This window comes from Nycticebus coucang, chromosome 14 (genome assembly GCF_027406575.1).
Source record: "Nycticebus coucang isolate mNycCou1 chromosome 14, mNycCou1.pri, whole genome shotgun sequence".
In the NCBI taxonomy this organism is placed as follows: domain Eukaryota; kingdom Metazoa; phylum Chordata; class Mammalia; order Primates; family Lorisidae; genus Nycticebus; species Nycticebus coucang.
In genome coordinates, this window is record NC_069793.1 from 93,716,820 (window position 1) to 93,730,777 (window position 13,958).

Here is a 13,958-nt window from a genome sequence, read left to right on the forward strand (position 1 = left end):
CCCCAGTAGCTGGAACTACAGGTGCCCGCCACAATGCCCAGCTATTTTTAGAGATGAGGTGTCGCCTGGCTTAGGCTGGTCTCAAACTTGTGACCTCAGGAGATCCAACTGCCTTGGCCTCCCAGAGTGCCAGGACATGAGCCACCATGCCCGGCCCAGTAGGATCAGTTTTATGGACCAGTCTTCAACACAATTGCATGGTCTTGGAGCAATAATTTTTTCTCTCTTGGCCCAGCTTCTTATTTGTAAAATGAAGGAATTAAAAACAGATGATCTAATCTGTTCCTCTAATTTTGTTTGTCTTATGTAAACATAGGACATCCAATTTCACCCTATTCTCTTAGTCTCCAAATCTGCCACATTGAAAGATTTTAGGAAAGGCTTTAAATTTAAATGGAAATACCAAGTAGAAGCATATTACATATGCAGATGGTATAAGACAAGTCTAGTAAAATATGTCTGAGCTCTTAATTCATACTCCAGTTAATCCCATGTAATTCCTGGATGACTTTTTTTTTTTTTGAGACAGAGCCTTCTGTTGCCTGGGCATGAGGGCAGTGTGTGATCACAGCTCACTGCAAACTCCAACTCCTGGGCTCAAAGGATCCTCTTACCTCTTGCCTCGGCCTCGGTAGCTGGGACTTCAGATGTACACCGCGACACCTGGCTATTTGTTTTTATTTTTCATAAAAATGGGATCTCGCTATTGCCCAGGCTGGTTTCAAACTCCTGGCTTCAACAGGAGTTGTCCTACCATGGCCTCCCAAAGGGCTGGCATTATAGGTGTGAGCCGCCATACCTGGTTTCTGGGAAATTTTTCTGGCCAAGTAGTCTACTTGTATTATTAGTACTGCTAATGATTGCCCATTATTTCGCTTCCTCATTACCTGCTTCCTTGGTCTTATTTTGCTTTTATTCAAACCATAAAGCAATTTGAATATTTCCTATGAAATGAGAATCAACTCATAGGTAATTCATGTGCTTCAAACCATAAAGCAATTTAGATGTTTCCTATGAAATTGGGGCTACAACTACTTAGGAGATATTTATTACGAGATGAATCTTGATTAGTGGATTCAGAAAAACCTACTTTCCTGGAGGTATATTTGGTGCTGCATCTCAGCTCAAAATGATCCCAACCAGCGTGCCAGAAACTGAGTCAGCACAGCATGCATGCTGCACACCGTGTGCTCAGACGCACTTACAACTCACTGAATTCCTTTTTTATTGTATTGTTTTGAGAGCAAAGCCACGAGGCACTAGGCTCTCACTCAGCCCGGATGTAGGCCGGCTAAAGTATACAACCCGGGAAGGCCATGCCCTTAACCACAGAACACAGCGCTCCTTTTCAGAGAGGACTGGAAGGGTGGAAGGAGCCGCTTTGCTCATAAGAAGGAGAAGCTTGCCAAGAAAAGGAAGGCAACGTACCCTGTAAAAAACAAGCCCCCAAAACCTTTGAGTAGCTCATTTTAAATCTTTTTGGTGCAGGAGATGATTACACAGTTAAGGACTCTTGACAATGTCCTTTAATCTAGCATAAAGGTGTGAAAATCAGAGCAGCAACATCTTTACTTACTAAGAATTGTAATATAATGGGTGGATTTGAATAACATGAGTCCAGTCCCACTACAACCCAAATTTAAGAGACTCAAAATTTTCTGGATAGGAGGTACTTGTAATTGATACGTAGTGACATTATCGAATGATTAATTCAAGAGTGGTTTATAATGAATTTTGAATATACTCTGTGTGTGTATATGTATAACTAAGATAGCAATGGAATTTGACATATTCAAGGAAATTCAAATTCCCTTCTCACAGAACCTAATTTGAGGGCACAATTTTGGCAACCTCAGGTTAATAATCCATCATGATAAACTCTTACAAAATTGGCCATGCTGTTGCTGTAAACTCAGCAAATCTTCGTTTTTCCCAGAGGTCATTATTAGCTGCAGTTCAATTCCAGCGTCTTGTGGGCAGTGAGGTAGAACAAAAACAAGGAATGCTGATCCTAAATCAGCATTTCGTACTCTTCAAAATAGCAGGCAGTTACAAAAGCAAAACAATTAGAAAAACTCAACCACGTGAGAAAGAAACTTTGAAAATCTTAAACGACCTCTTCCTATACTTGACAATGCCTCTTCCTGTGTACTTGACAATAGGCAATTTTTCCTTGTTAATTACAGGAACAATATTTATTACACTTGGTAGTTGGGTTTTCCTCCTTCTTGGTGCCAGCAAAATGCTAGTTCTGTTTCCATTTGGAGCCCTGAATTTGTCCCTTGTGTACCTTATGCATTTTGTGGTGCTTATTGGAGCCTGTCACCCAGAGGCCAGCTTACAAGCCCCAGCTCCGAGGGCCAGAGGCCACCAATTGTGGTGGCTTGACCTGTCCACTCTGGTTCCCCAGGGATCAGTGATGAGGACAAGAGTGGACAGTGCAGAGGAAAGACATCTGGGGCAAACTGTGTTTCAATGCCGTAGCTATTAAACCTTGTTTAAAAGTCAGTAACATCAAGTCAGGAGTCAAACAATCAGTGATTTAGTCAAGTTCCTCATCCCTCCGTTAAAGACCAAGGCACCAATTTTGTGATTTTACTCAAATTATTGGACTATTCGACATTTTTAAAAGGGTGCTGCTGATGCCACCTAGTGGACTGTGGTGAATTTCACAGCTTCATGGTGAGTCCTTAAAATTGAGGGGTGTGTGTGTGTGTGTGGGTGTGAGTGCAAGGCCTGCTATATATGTTTTGGTGTTTTTATTCGACATGAGGATGTGGTAATCCAGAACACTAATTCTAGTTAAACACAAAAGTTCTCCCTGGGAAATTCCAAGGACAAAATTTGTTACACCAGTGTAAGATCTTGCCCATTTTTCCAGGTTTCAAATAAATTTAGGCTATTGGTTCATTTTGAGGGTTTTTTCAAGCTTTTACCCCCCTTTATCTGAAAAAGAGGGCATTACTGGCTTTGATTCAATGCGAGGGCCTGGCCTTGCACTGGCTTAGTTTAGTATATTAGCTCCGGGAAAATGCACTCTAACTGTGGATATGTTAACAAAACCACAAGGGGATTTGGGCCCAGGTCCAGTTGCACATCATACAAGATCCAGTTATGGAGGTAATGGGGATTGACACCTAAGAAAAGAATTTTTCATGTGAAAGATGTTCTGCTGGGAGTATGGGAGATGCTGCCTCAAACCTGTCTCCCAACTAACAGAGATGGGCTTTTATTATTATTATTCTTTTTGAGACAGTGTCTCACTCAGTTGCCCTGGGTAGAGTGTCATGACATTATAGCTCACAGAAACTTCAAACGCTTAGACACAAGCAATTCTCTTACCTCAAACTTTGGAATAGCTGAGACTATAGGCACCCACCTTAATGCCCAGCTAGTTTTTCTATTTTTAGTAGAGATGGGGGTCTCGCTCTGGCTCAGGGTGGCCTCGAACTCCTGAGCTCAAGCAATCCACCCACCTGGGCCTCCCAGAGTGCTAGGATTACAGGTGTGAGCCACCAAGCCTAGGGACCATGGGCTTTTAAAGGAGGGACCAGGTACCTTGGGGCAGATAATGGTGTAATTAACAGGTGGCGGCGTTAGGGGTAGGTTGTGGTGTGTGGCAAATCTTGGCGTAAAGAAGTCTGCCCAGGGGCCTTTGGAGTCTCGTCTCCTCTGTCTTGCAGAAAATCCACCGTTTCTGGGAAACAACTCCTAGGGTCTGGTAGTTAGTTAAGGGAGAGGATTAAAAAAAATAGGGGGTCATTGGTATTTGATCCTGGAGCCAGTTATAAATGTATTACTTCTCATAGAATATTCATTCAGTCAGTCAGGCTGCGGCAGGCATGACACAGCTGGTCTGGTCATTTTAAGTCCTATGTGACCTTCACCTCCTGTCTCGCATTCTTATTGTTTTGTAAATTTAGCTCCTATCCTAAAGATGACCATCTTGAATAGTTTAGAAAGATTGATTTGGGTGGCGCCTGTGACTCAAGGAGTAGGGCGCCGGCCCCATATGCCGGAGGTGGCGGGTTCAAACCCACCCCCGTCCAAAAACCAAAGGAAAAAAAAAAAAAAGAGAAAGATTGATTTAGGAAATTGACTTTTTAATCAGAAATGTTGTAATAGGTTACTGAGTTATGCTGATTAGTATTTAAATAAGAGGTAATATGGTCTTTGCTTTGAACCTTTAATGTAAAAACTGTGATTTTGGAAATATAATAACAGAATAATCTTAGAGTAGAATAACAGAACAGAAAAGTTCTCCAGAATCCTTTTTTTTTGCAGTTTTTGGCTGGGGCCAGGTTTGAACCTACCACGTCTGGTATATGGGGCCGGCACCCTACTCCTTGAGCCACAGGCATCGCCCTGTTCTCCAAAATCCTTCTGAGAGTTTGGTGGACTTATTCCCGTGCCCAAATATCAGCTGACAGTGACAGGTGGCCAGACCCTCTTCGTCTGGAAACATCTTTACCCCCTTTATGAATATCTGGACAACTAGTCTATCTGTGTTTCAACTATAACGTATTTCACAGAAGATACTGTTAGGATCATCTGCTAAACTCATAAATGAGCTCGCTCTCTCTCTTTTTTTTTTTTTTTCTTTCTAGAAATGGGGTCTCACTCTTTCACCAGGCTGGAGTTCAGTGACATAATCATAACTTACTACAGCTTTGAACTCCTGGGTTCAAGCAATCCTCAGGCTAGGACTACAGGTGCACACCATTGATTCAGGGCCCCCCGTCAGGGCTGGACAGGGATGCCCATTTTCTAGGTCTGGGTGAGTTTAGAATCAGTCTGATCACAGACCCCTCTTTAGGCACAAACAGGCCCTTCCCAGGCTGCAGCCTCTGAGTTCCAGCAGGGTCCTGAAAAACGCAGCCTGATGGCTCTGAGAAGTTCCTCCTGGAGTTGAGAGCAAGCACCCTACTCCCTCTCCTGGGGCAAAAACTGTGAGGACTTGATTCCTTTGCTAATTTTAGGATCATCTTCTGTTGGCAGACCTCTGGTCTATTGTGACTGATTTTCCCCAACCCCCTGCCTGCAGGATTGGAAAAGCAGTGTTTAAACTCCTGGACAGAAGACCCAGGGCGCTTCCCATTTGGGCCCCACCTCTGCTGCTGGAGGTTCTGTTCCCCCTCTTCTGCTTATCAATCTTCCCATCAATAATCTCTGTCCTGTCACTTATCCGCATGGTCCATGGGTTCATTCTTCAGATCTCCAAGATCAATGATTAGGCAGAGAGAAATTCTGGCAACAGCACCACACCTGGTTAATTTTTCTTATTTTCTTCTTCTTATTATTATTATTATTTTTTAGAAACAATCTCACTTTATGGCCCTCAGTAGAGTGCTGTAGTGTCACAGCTCACAGCAACCTCCAACTCCTGGGCTTAAGTGATTCTCTTGCCTCAGCCTCCTGAGTAGTTGGGACTACAGGCACCTATCACAATGCCCGGCTATTTTTTTGTTGCAGTTTGGCCGGGGCCGGGTTCGAACCTGCCACCCTTGGTATATGGGGCTGGCACCCTACCTACTGAGCCACAGACACCGCCCTGGTTAAGTTTTCTTATTTCCTTTTTAGAGATAAGGTCTCACTATGTTGCCTCAGCCTTAAACTCCTGGCCTCCCTCAAACAATTCTAATGCCTCAGCCTCCAGAGTCCCTGAGATTACAAGTGTGAGCCAACATGCTGTCTACAAACTCCCTTTTCAACCCCTACCCCTGTTGCAGGAAAACAAGGCCTGATGGAGAGAAAGATTCACCCAACACCTGTGTCTGAAAGAGGAAGGGGCTTTATTCTAGCCAGCGGATGTCCAAGATGGCCGAGCTCCCCTATCAGCTTCCCTATCAGCTCTGTCCCTGTCCTTTTCATAGGACTCACAAGGAGGCAGACAAATGAATTATTATATTGTCCCTCATTGGAGGGTTCAAAGCACGTGCAGGGTTTATGGAAACAGAAGCAAGCAAAGCATTAGTTTCAAGGTTCCAGGAAGCTAAGGTTTTACATTCATAGGAGCTGAGTTACATGGGGAGGACTTTGCAGGAATGTCCTGAAGTTTTTTCAAGAAGCCTTTTATCCTTCTAGATCAGAACTTACTCTTCCCAGGGATCCTCTCTCACTCCCAGTGGTAAGCTCCAAATAGACATTTGGCATAATTTGAATTTGATGCTCTGACCACAGGTAAGGGACACCAATTAGACTGGGAATTAGACTTGAGACTGGAGCAAATATGGAAGTTAGGAAATAATCTTGATTATATATTTGTTTTGAGAGAGGATACCTGAGAAGGGTGAGGTCTAGGAGAACAGGTCTTCTCAAGGAGACCCCAAGGATACACCTGCCAGGTCCTCTCCATGGTGACTCAGCTCTTGGGAATTTATAAACTTAAATTCCTGGAACTTGGAAATTTCCACTTCTGTGACATCCTGTAATCCTATGGGGGCTGGAATAGCATCTCCTGCTTGATTCAAACTGGCCAATGAGAAGGGTACCTGTGGGTTGGAACTTTTTGACTGTCGATAAAAAGGGAAAGACCAAGGCCGTCGGGGAGCGCGGCCATTTGGAATTCTTCTATGCCATAAGCTCCCGGCTGGTGAATAAGGCCCTTCCTCTTATAAACGTGGTATTTGGGTGCTCTTTCTCTCCGTTGGGCCTTTTCTTCCTGCAACATTTTATATCTCTGTCTATTCAAATATCTATCTATGAGAGGGAGACACTGTACAAGCAAATGCTCAAGCATGGGGAACATATTTCTGAAATCAAGTTAAACATATTTCTTAAAAAGGAAGGAAAAGGCTGGGCACAGTGGCTCACACCTATAATCCCGGCACTCTGGTTGGCCAAGGTGAGTAGATTGCTTGAGCTCAGGAGTTCAAGACCAGCTTGAGCAAGAGGGAGACCCCCATCTCTACTGAAAATAAAATAACTAGCCAGGCGTTGTGGCCATTGCCTATAGTCCCAGCTACTGGGGGGGCTGAGGCAAGAGGATCACTTGAGCCCATGAGGGTGAGGTTGCTATGAGCTGTGACTCCATGGCACTCTACCAAGGGTGACAAAGTGAGACTCTATCTCAAAAAACATAAATAAAAAAAAAGAAAGGGAAAAAATTAAATGATGTTTTGCATTTATATGTGTCTGAAAAACCTTGTTTTCTTTGCCACAGGACTACATGCAGCCTTTACTATGCTAGCACACACCATAGTCTTCTGAAAGGAGGTGTGGACGACTGTGTTCCCAGGAAGTCTCCTCAATAATAAGTACTGGGGACTTCCTGGGAACACAGTAGTCCACAAAATCTCTCAGAAACAAGTTACAAGAAGCACTTCCTTAGATGTTTCCTAAAGGACTATGGAAGCTGAGGGACACAAAACCTCATTACAAATAGATTGTGGGGCAGCGCCTATGGCTCAAATGAGTAGGGCGCCAGCCCCATATGCCAGAGGTGGTGGGTTCAAACCCAGCCCCAGCCAAAATAACTGCAAAAAATCCCCACAGATTGCGGATCCCAGACTATAGCGTCCCAGCAGTAGGTCCTGGGGTGCACTGCAGCATCCCAGCAGTAGGTCTGGGGTGCACCGCAGCGTCCCAGCAGTAGGTCTGGGGCGCACCGCTGCGTCCCAGCAGTAGGTCTGGGGTGCACTGTAGCGTCCCAGCAGTAGGTCCTGGGGTGCACTGCAGCATCCCAGCAGTAGGTCTGGGGTGCACTGCAGCGTCCCAGCAGTAGGTCCTGGGGTGCACTGCAGCATCCCAGCAGTAGGTCTGGGGCAAACCGCTGCATCCCAGCAGTAGGTCTGGGGTGCACTGCAGCGTCCCAAAAGTAGGGTCTGGGGGCACTGCAGCATCCCAGCAGTAGGTCTGGGGTGCACTGCAGCGTCCCAGCAGTAGGTCTGGGGTGCACTGCAGCGTCCCAGCAGTAGGTCTGGGGTGAACTGTAGCGTCCCAGCAGTAGGTCTGGGGTGCACTGTAGCGTCCCAGCAGTAGGGTCTGAGGGCACTGCAGCGTCTCAGCAGTAGGGTCTGAGGGCACTGCAGCGTCTCAGCAGTAGGTCTGGGGCGCACTGCAGCGTCCCAGCAGTAGGTCTGGGGCGCACTGCAGCGTCCCAGCAGTAGGTCTGGGGCGCACTGCAGCGTCCCAGCAGTAGGTCTGGGGCGCACTGCAGCGTCCCAGCAGTAGGTCTGGGGTGCACCGCTGCGTCCCAGCAGTAGGTCTGGGGCGCACTACAGCGTCCCAGCAGTAGGTCTGGGGCGCACTACAGCGTCCCAGCAGTAGGTCTGGGGCGCACTACAGTGTCTCAGCAGTAGGTCTGGGGTGCACCGCTGCGTCCCAGCAGTAGGTCTGGGGCGCACTACAGTGTCCCAGCAGTAGGTCTGGAGCGCACCGCTGCATCCCAGCAGTAGGTCTGGGGCGCACTACAGCGTCCCAGCAGTAGGTCTGGGGCGCACTACAGTGTCCCAGCAGTAGGTCTGGGGTGCACACAGTGTGCATTTCTAGTACGTTCCTGAGTGATCTTGCTGCTGTTGCTGTTGGTCTGCAAAATGGACTTTGTAAGTATTGCTCCTCTGCAATCTTTCCCACACAAGGAAGAGTTAGATTTCACCCGCTTGGAGTTTTTCTGGGATGTAAGTAATCTGCTTGAGACTAGGGCCAGGGACAACGTGTGGCCTTTTATTACAGTAACATAAGTCACTTCGCTTCAGGGAAGGGCTTCCTGAGGGCCCTTATGGAAATAGGTGCCCACGTTGTTTCAGAGTATGAATGACGTCCATGTGCCCCCCAAAAAGTCACGTTTCCATCAACTGATTTACTTACCAAGAACTAGATATTCACAAATCACTCCAAAGAACAGTGTGCTTCAACCTTTTTTTATCTTACAGCCCACTTGAACCTAAAGTTAAACTTCCATGGCACACTTAAATTATATTGATAAAAAAAAAAAAAACAGTAAAAAAAAAAAGAATATATTTACTGTGTTTTGAACTTCTTTCAAAAGTCATTTAATTGGGCGGTGCCTGTGGCTCAGTCGGTAGGGCGCCGGCCCCATATGCCGAGGGTGGCGGGTTCAAACCCAGCCCCTGCCAAACTACACCAAAAAATAGCTGGGCGTTGTGGCGGGCGCCTGTAGTCCCAGCTGCTCAGGAGGCTGAGGCAAGAGAATCGCTTAAGCCCAGGAGTTGAAGGTTGCTGTGAGCTGTGTGAGGCCACGGCACTCTACCGAGGGCCATAAAGTGAGACTCTGTCTCTACAAAAAAAAAAAAAAAAAAAAAGTCATTTAATTTATGATCTTCAAAAATTTTCATGGCACATCTAAGATCTTCTTAGCCATGGCACAGCTGTCAAAAATCACTCCCCCCCTGGCTGGGCACCTGTGGCTCAAGTGGCTAAGGCGCCAGCCACATACACCTGAGCTGGAGGGTTCGAATCCAGCCTGGGCCCAACAAACAACAATGACGGCTGCAACCAAAACAAAAAAATAAATAGCTGGGCGTTGTGGCCAGCGCCGGTAGTCCCAGCTACTTGGGAGGCCAAGGCAGGAGAATGGCTTGAGCCCAGGAGTTGGAGGTTGCTGTGAGCTGTGATGCCATGGCACTGTACTCAGGGCTACAGCTTGAGGCTCTGTCTAAAAAAAAAAAAAAAAACAAAGCAAAAAACCACTGTCCTAGAATAACTATGTTATTTTTTCTTTTTAGCTTATAAGCTTTTTATCCCTTTTGTTTATCAGAGAGAGAGAGAAAGAGAGAGAGCGAGAGAGCCACTGGCTTATGTTTGGCATGGGGTCTTAAAGGACAGGAGAATCATGGTTGTACCCCAGGGGTTCTTTGCCATGGTTTACCCAATTTATACACAGCCAAAATCATCCTAAAACAGTGTTGGAGCTCCCTATTAGTCTCCGAGAACTCCACTCCAGTCTGAGAAAAGTAGGTCTGGGGCACAGTCCCTGCTCCCTTCACTGGACCAGTCAACTCCTCATTTTTAACATTATTTTGGATGTGTCTCCCTCTGAAACCTTTCTTGAACCCTCCTTCTGAGCCCTCACCTTCTCCCTATCTACACACCCTTCCACTATGTCCCCCAGTAAAATCCTCCTGGTTGGAAGTTCTCAGGTCACCATGTTTCTTTTCTTTTTTCTGGAGACAGGGTCTCACTTTGTCCCCAGACTGGAGTACCGTGGTGGGACTGTAGCTTACTGTAGCCTCAGACTCCTGAGACCTAAGTTTCTTAAGCCCAGGGGACTGTGGGGTTTCTAGATAGTGCTTGGTTTCCTCCATAGGCTTTTCTGCCTCCCCATGTTTTCCCCAACTTCACCCAAGCTGCAAACCCTTTTACTTGCTGGATGAAGAGAGTAAGGCCCAGGGATATGAAGTGGCCTGACCAGTGACACGGCAGGGCTCGCGGCAGAGCAATGGATAGAAGTCAATCTCCCTGACTCCTGATGCATTGCTCTTTCTACATGCTGAACAGGGAACATTCTGGAAATGGCTGGGCTCCATCTCAGGAAGAGGGGGATCATTTTCATGAGCACTAGGCAAACTCTATCAAGAACTTCTGTTAATAAAACCTGGTACAATGAATTCTAAACTAGGAATGGAGTCTTCTTACCAAAAATCAATGTGAGAGAATTACATTTATCAAGGAATATTGGCAATGGACACTTCCTATCTTGAGAAAAACTTAAAATTATACCTAAAGACAAAATATACTATGTCACAATGTCTGTTGAAAATATCTTTTTATTACAAACAACATAAGCACTTCCCAATACATTTTGCAAATATATACTTCATTTTTGTTGCCTGAGTTTTTTATGAACGAGAACTCTCAGCACCGTAGTTCTTCCCTTGAAAGCCACTCATATGTTCAACGGCGCCTTTCAAAGTGATGGGCACTGTGAAAAATGTCAGTTAAAAAGAAAAGGCCCCTCTCAAAAGATCTATTTCAAAAGATCAAAATCTAGTACACCATCTTCTTTGTTTTAGATGTCGCTGCTTTAACACATACCCTCCGATTTATAAGATATACTTTATTTGATTTTATACAAGTCTATAGAAAATAGCCTATATGTGTAAGGTGAACTGGACAATTGAAATAATTATTTAGATAAAATAGGGTTAACACATTGCTTTTAGTCTTAAATAATCAAATGATTTATGAAAAAGAAATGCTATGGCCTTAGATTATTTTGATAACTTTAATTTTGCTTGTGTGACTTTTGAAAAGCCCCCAATATTTTCATAAAAAGAGTGTTTGTCTCTATTTTTTAAGGGCAGCCCTAGAGTCCTTGCCAAAAGTAAAAATCAAATAAAAATCAAATAGGATCCAAAGGCCACACCTTTGACGCCTGTCTTAAGTACCTTGTTTTCCTGCTGTGTGTGTAAAGAGTGTGGAGAAGGCAGATATGTCTAAATGTTCTCAGTGCAAAACACAAATCATTCCTTTGAAATCTATTTATTACAGACATTTCTCTTTCATATATCTATTTTATATATGGCTACCTTATAGCCATATATAGGTTCCCCCTAAATTCCATTTTCATACCATTTTATACTTTTTCATATGATTCGTCCGTTATATACATGTGATTTCTTTTATGCCTTCGTAAAGTTTCTTTATAAACATTTTAAAAGTATGCTGACTCTCACTGCCCGTGTGTCTCATTTTTGGTGTAGGGAATAGTATCATGGCTTCTGTAAAGGTGCTTGGAGAGCCTCCATTTCCTTGATTTAAAGTTTTTCAGTGTGGTTCCAGCCACGCATAATCATACAATAATAACAGTCAGAGATAACTTACTGCAGCTTGTTCACAGAACTAAGCTTTCCCCTGGGGTCTCTCCTCTCCCTGCTCCTGCACTTCTGGAAGTATCATTCCAAATGCTTTTTAGGATTTAAATAATCAGTTGTAAAAGACACTTAACACCACAATAGGGCATTTGTTGGCATGACGCGAACAATACGGTCACTCCAGATGCTGTATTCAAACTGTATGGGTCCATTAAAAAAATAGATATAACCTACAAGAAAAAGACCACAGGGAACATTTCAGAGTGTGCAAATAATAAGGTTGTACTCCAGCTACTATTAAAGGTTCAATCTCTTAGATCCCTTTTTTTTTTTAACATTTTAATGCTTTTCTTTTTAACCCCTATTAATGTTTAATATATTGCTTTAGTTTTATTTTTAATAATGTAAATGTTCCCAGCTGTCCTAAATTGTCATCTAGACTTAATTGTCTAGCCATGAGCTCCAGTTTCAATGCTCGGATTATTGATATTAGTTATTTATTGTAAATTAGAGAAAATATATCTTCTTCAAATTAGAGAAAAGAATCATTGTATAGTACGGTGGTTCTGGGGCTTTATATATGAGTCACTCCCCACTTTACCCCCATTTCGAATTCTAGCAATATCCTTTTCATCTTGCCATATTTAAGCTTAATTTAAGGTAATATTGAAAGTTAGGGATTTCTTATTTATAGAATTAACAATCATTAAGTAAAATTCTCATTTTTCCTAAACGTGGCTTTTTTTTTGTTTTGCTGTCTGTGTTAAGTAGGCACATAGGAGTGACTGATTCCTTAACTGTCATGTTTGTTAGCACCTCAAAGTCCTACAGTAAAATTCTTTGTGCAGGAAAGAGTTTCTTTAAGGTCAATACAATGGAAGTAGTTACCGTTTTTCTCGTAGACAGCATCTACTTTATCACCAATGCCTGGGAAGTCTTCTTCTATGAGTCTGGGATAGTCTTTATCCATAATATGATTAGTATCATCATAGCTATTTAATAAAGAAAATAAATGCTTAATTAGGTTGTAATTCTTAGAAATACCCTAGAAATGACACAGTGGACCTAATGGCACCTTTCAAAATTAACAAGAGCTTTACATTTTTAAGTCCTTAAGATACTGGGTAGTTGTTTAGAATCAAGAATTAGAACACTAAGTGTATAGCCGATTCCGAAAGGCCATCTTTGTTGCAAATTCATTTCCATCTCACAAATGGTGTGTCTATTATAAAAGTATGTCATCAGCAAGCTGCTCTTAGAGTGAAATCAATGCATGCTTACTCAAAGAACAATTGTCTACTGATCTCCTACTATGTGTAAGAGAGCTTGCTAAGTATGGCAATGGATACAAAAATATTAAAGTTTAATTTCTGTACTCAAATGTCGTAGAGGTAACAGCAAAGGTAGAAAGGGAAACATAGCTTTCACACCCTTATAATCACACATTCCATGCTCCTTCTCCCCTGCCCCTGCCCCTCCACACCCAGACCAACTAAACACATTACTGCAATTAATCTAGAAGAACAAGTTCCAATCAGGAACTTCTTTTTATATCTTGAGGTATGTTCCAAAAAGTCAAAGGTAGGAACCACCACACTACCAAGAAAGCTCAGACACGTATACATGTAACTACAACACCAGACGATAGAAGCATGAGAGAGGGAACATGAAGAACATGAACTGACTGTCATGGGAGTGCGGGGGCGGTGGGGGGGATAACCTCAGAATGGGGCATCCAAAAAAGACCTGGTAGATGATGTGATATTTCAGTTGGACTCTGAACAGTGTTTCAGAGTAGAATTTTAAAAGAGAGCTATTCAGGGAAGGAGCCCCTGGCAAAGAATATTGCATAAGAGAAACAAGCTTAAGGGGCCGCAAAGGTGATGAGCCATGCCTCCTGACTGAGCCATGCTTTTCTTATGGAGAGCAGGGAATGATGGAGCACAGTGCCAGGAAGAAGCTGGTATGACTGGTAGAAAGAGGTCTATGTCATTGTCAGAAATAAAGTCATCGTGTATGTGAGAGAAGAGAGAGAGAGGGAGAAAGAGAGACTGTGCTTTAACATTTTAAGCATCCAGCACCTAGGAGATATTCTCAATTCCAGATATAGACACAGATCCAGACTCCTAAATGTTGCGGAGGTCAACACTACTTGAATCTCTACATATGTTTTAGACTTTCCAG

At 43.8% G+C, this 13,958-nt stretch overlaps 1 protein-coding gene across 1 annotated transcript in view; it reads right to left on the minus strand.

Moving 5' to 3' along the window:
- Positions 1-10,754: 10,754 nt before the first annotated feature.
- The window catches only part of MMP13 (matrix metallopeptidase 13), a 30,806-nt gene continuing 27,602 nt past the window's right edge, over positions 10,755-13,958 (minus strand). The window contains exons 10-11 of the mRNA XM_053561148.1: positions 12,663-12,766; positions 10,755-12,004 (exon numbers count right to left, since the gene is read on the minus strand). Of these exons, the coding sequence (XP_053417123.1) occupies positions 11,904-12,004; positions 12,663-12,766 (205 nt within the window). The 3' untranslated portion in view covers positions 10,755-11,903. The remainder of the gene's footprint in view (positions 12,005-12,662; positions 12,767-13,958) is intronic.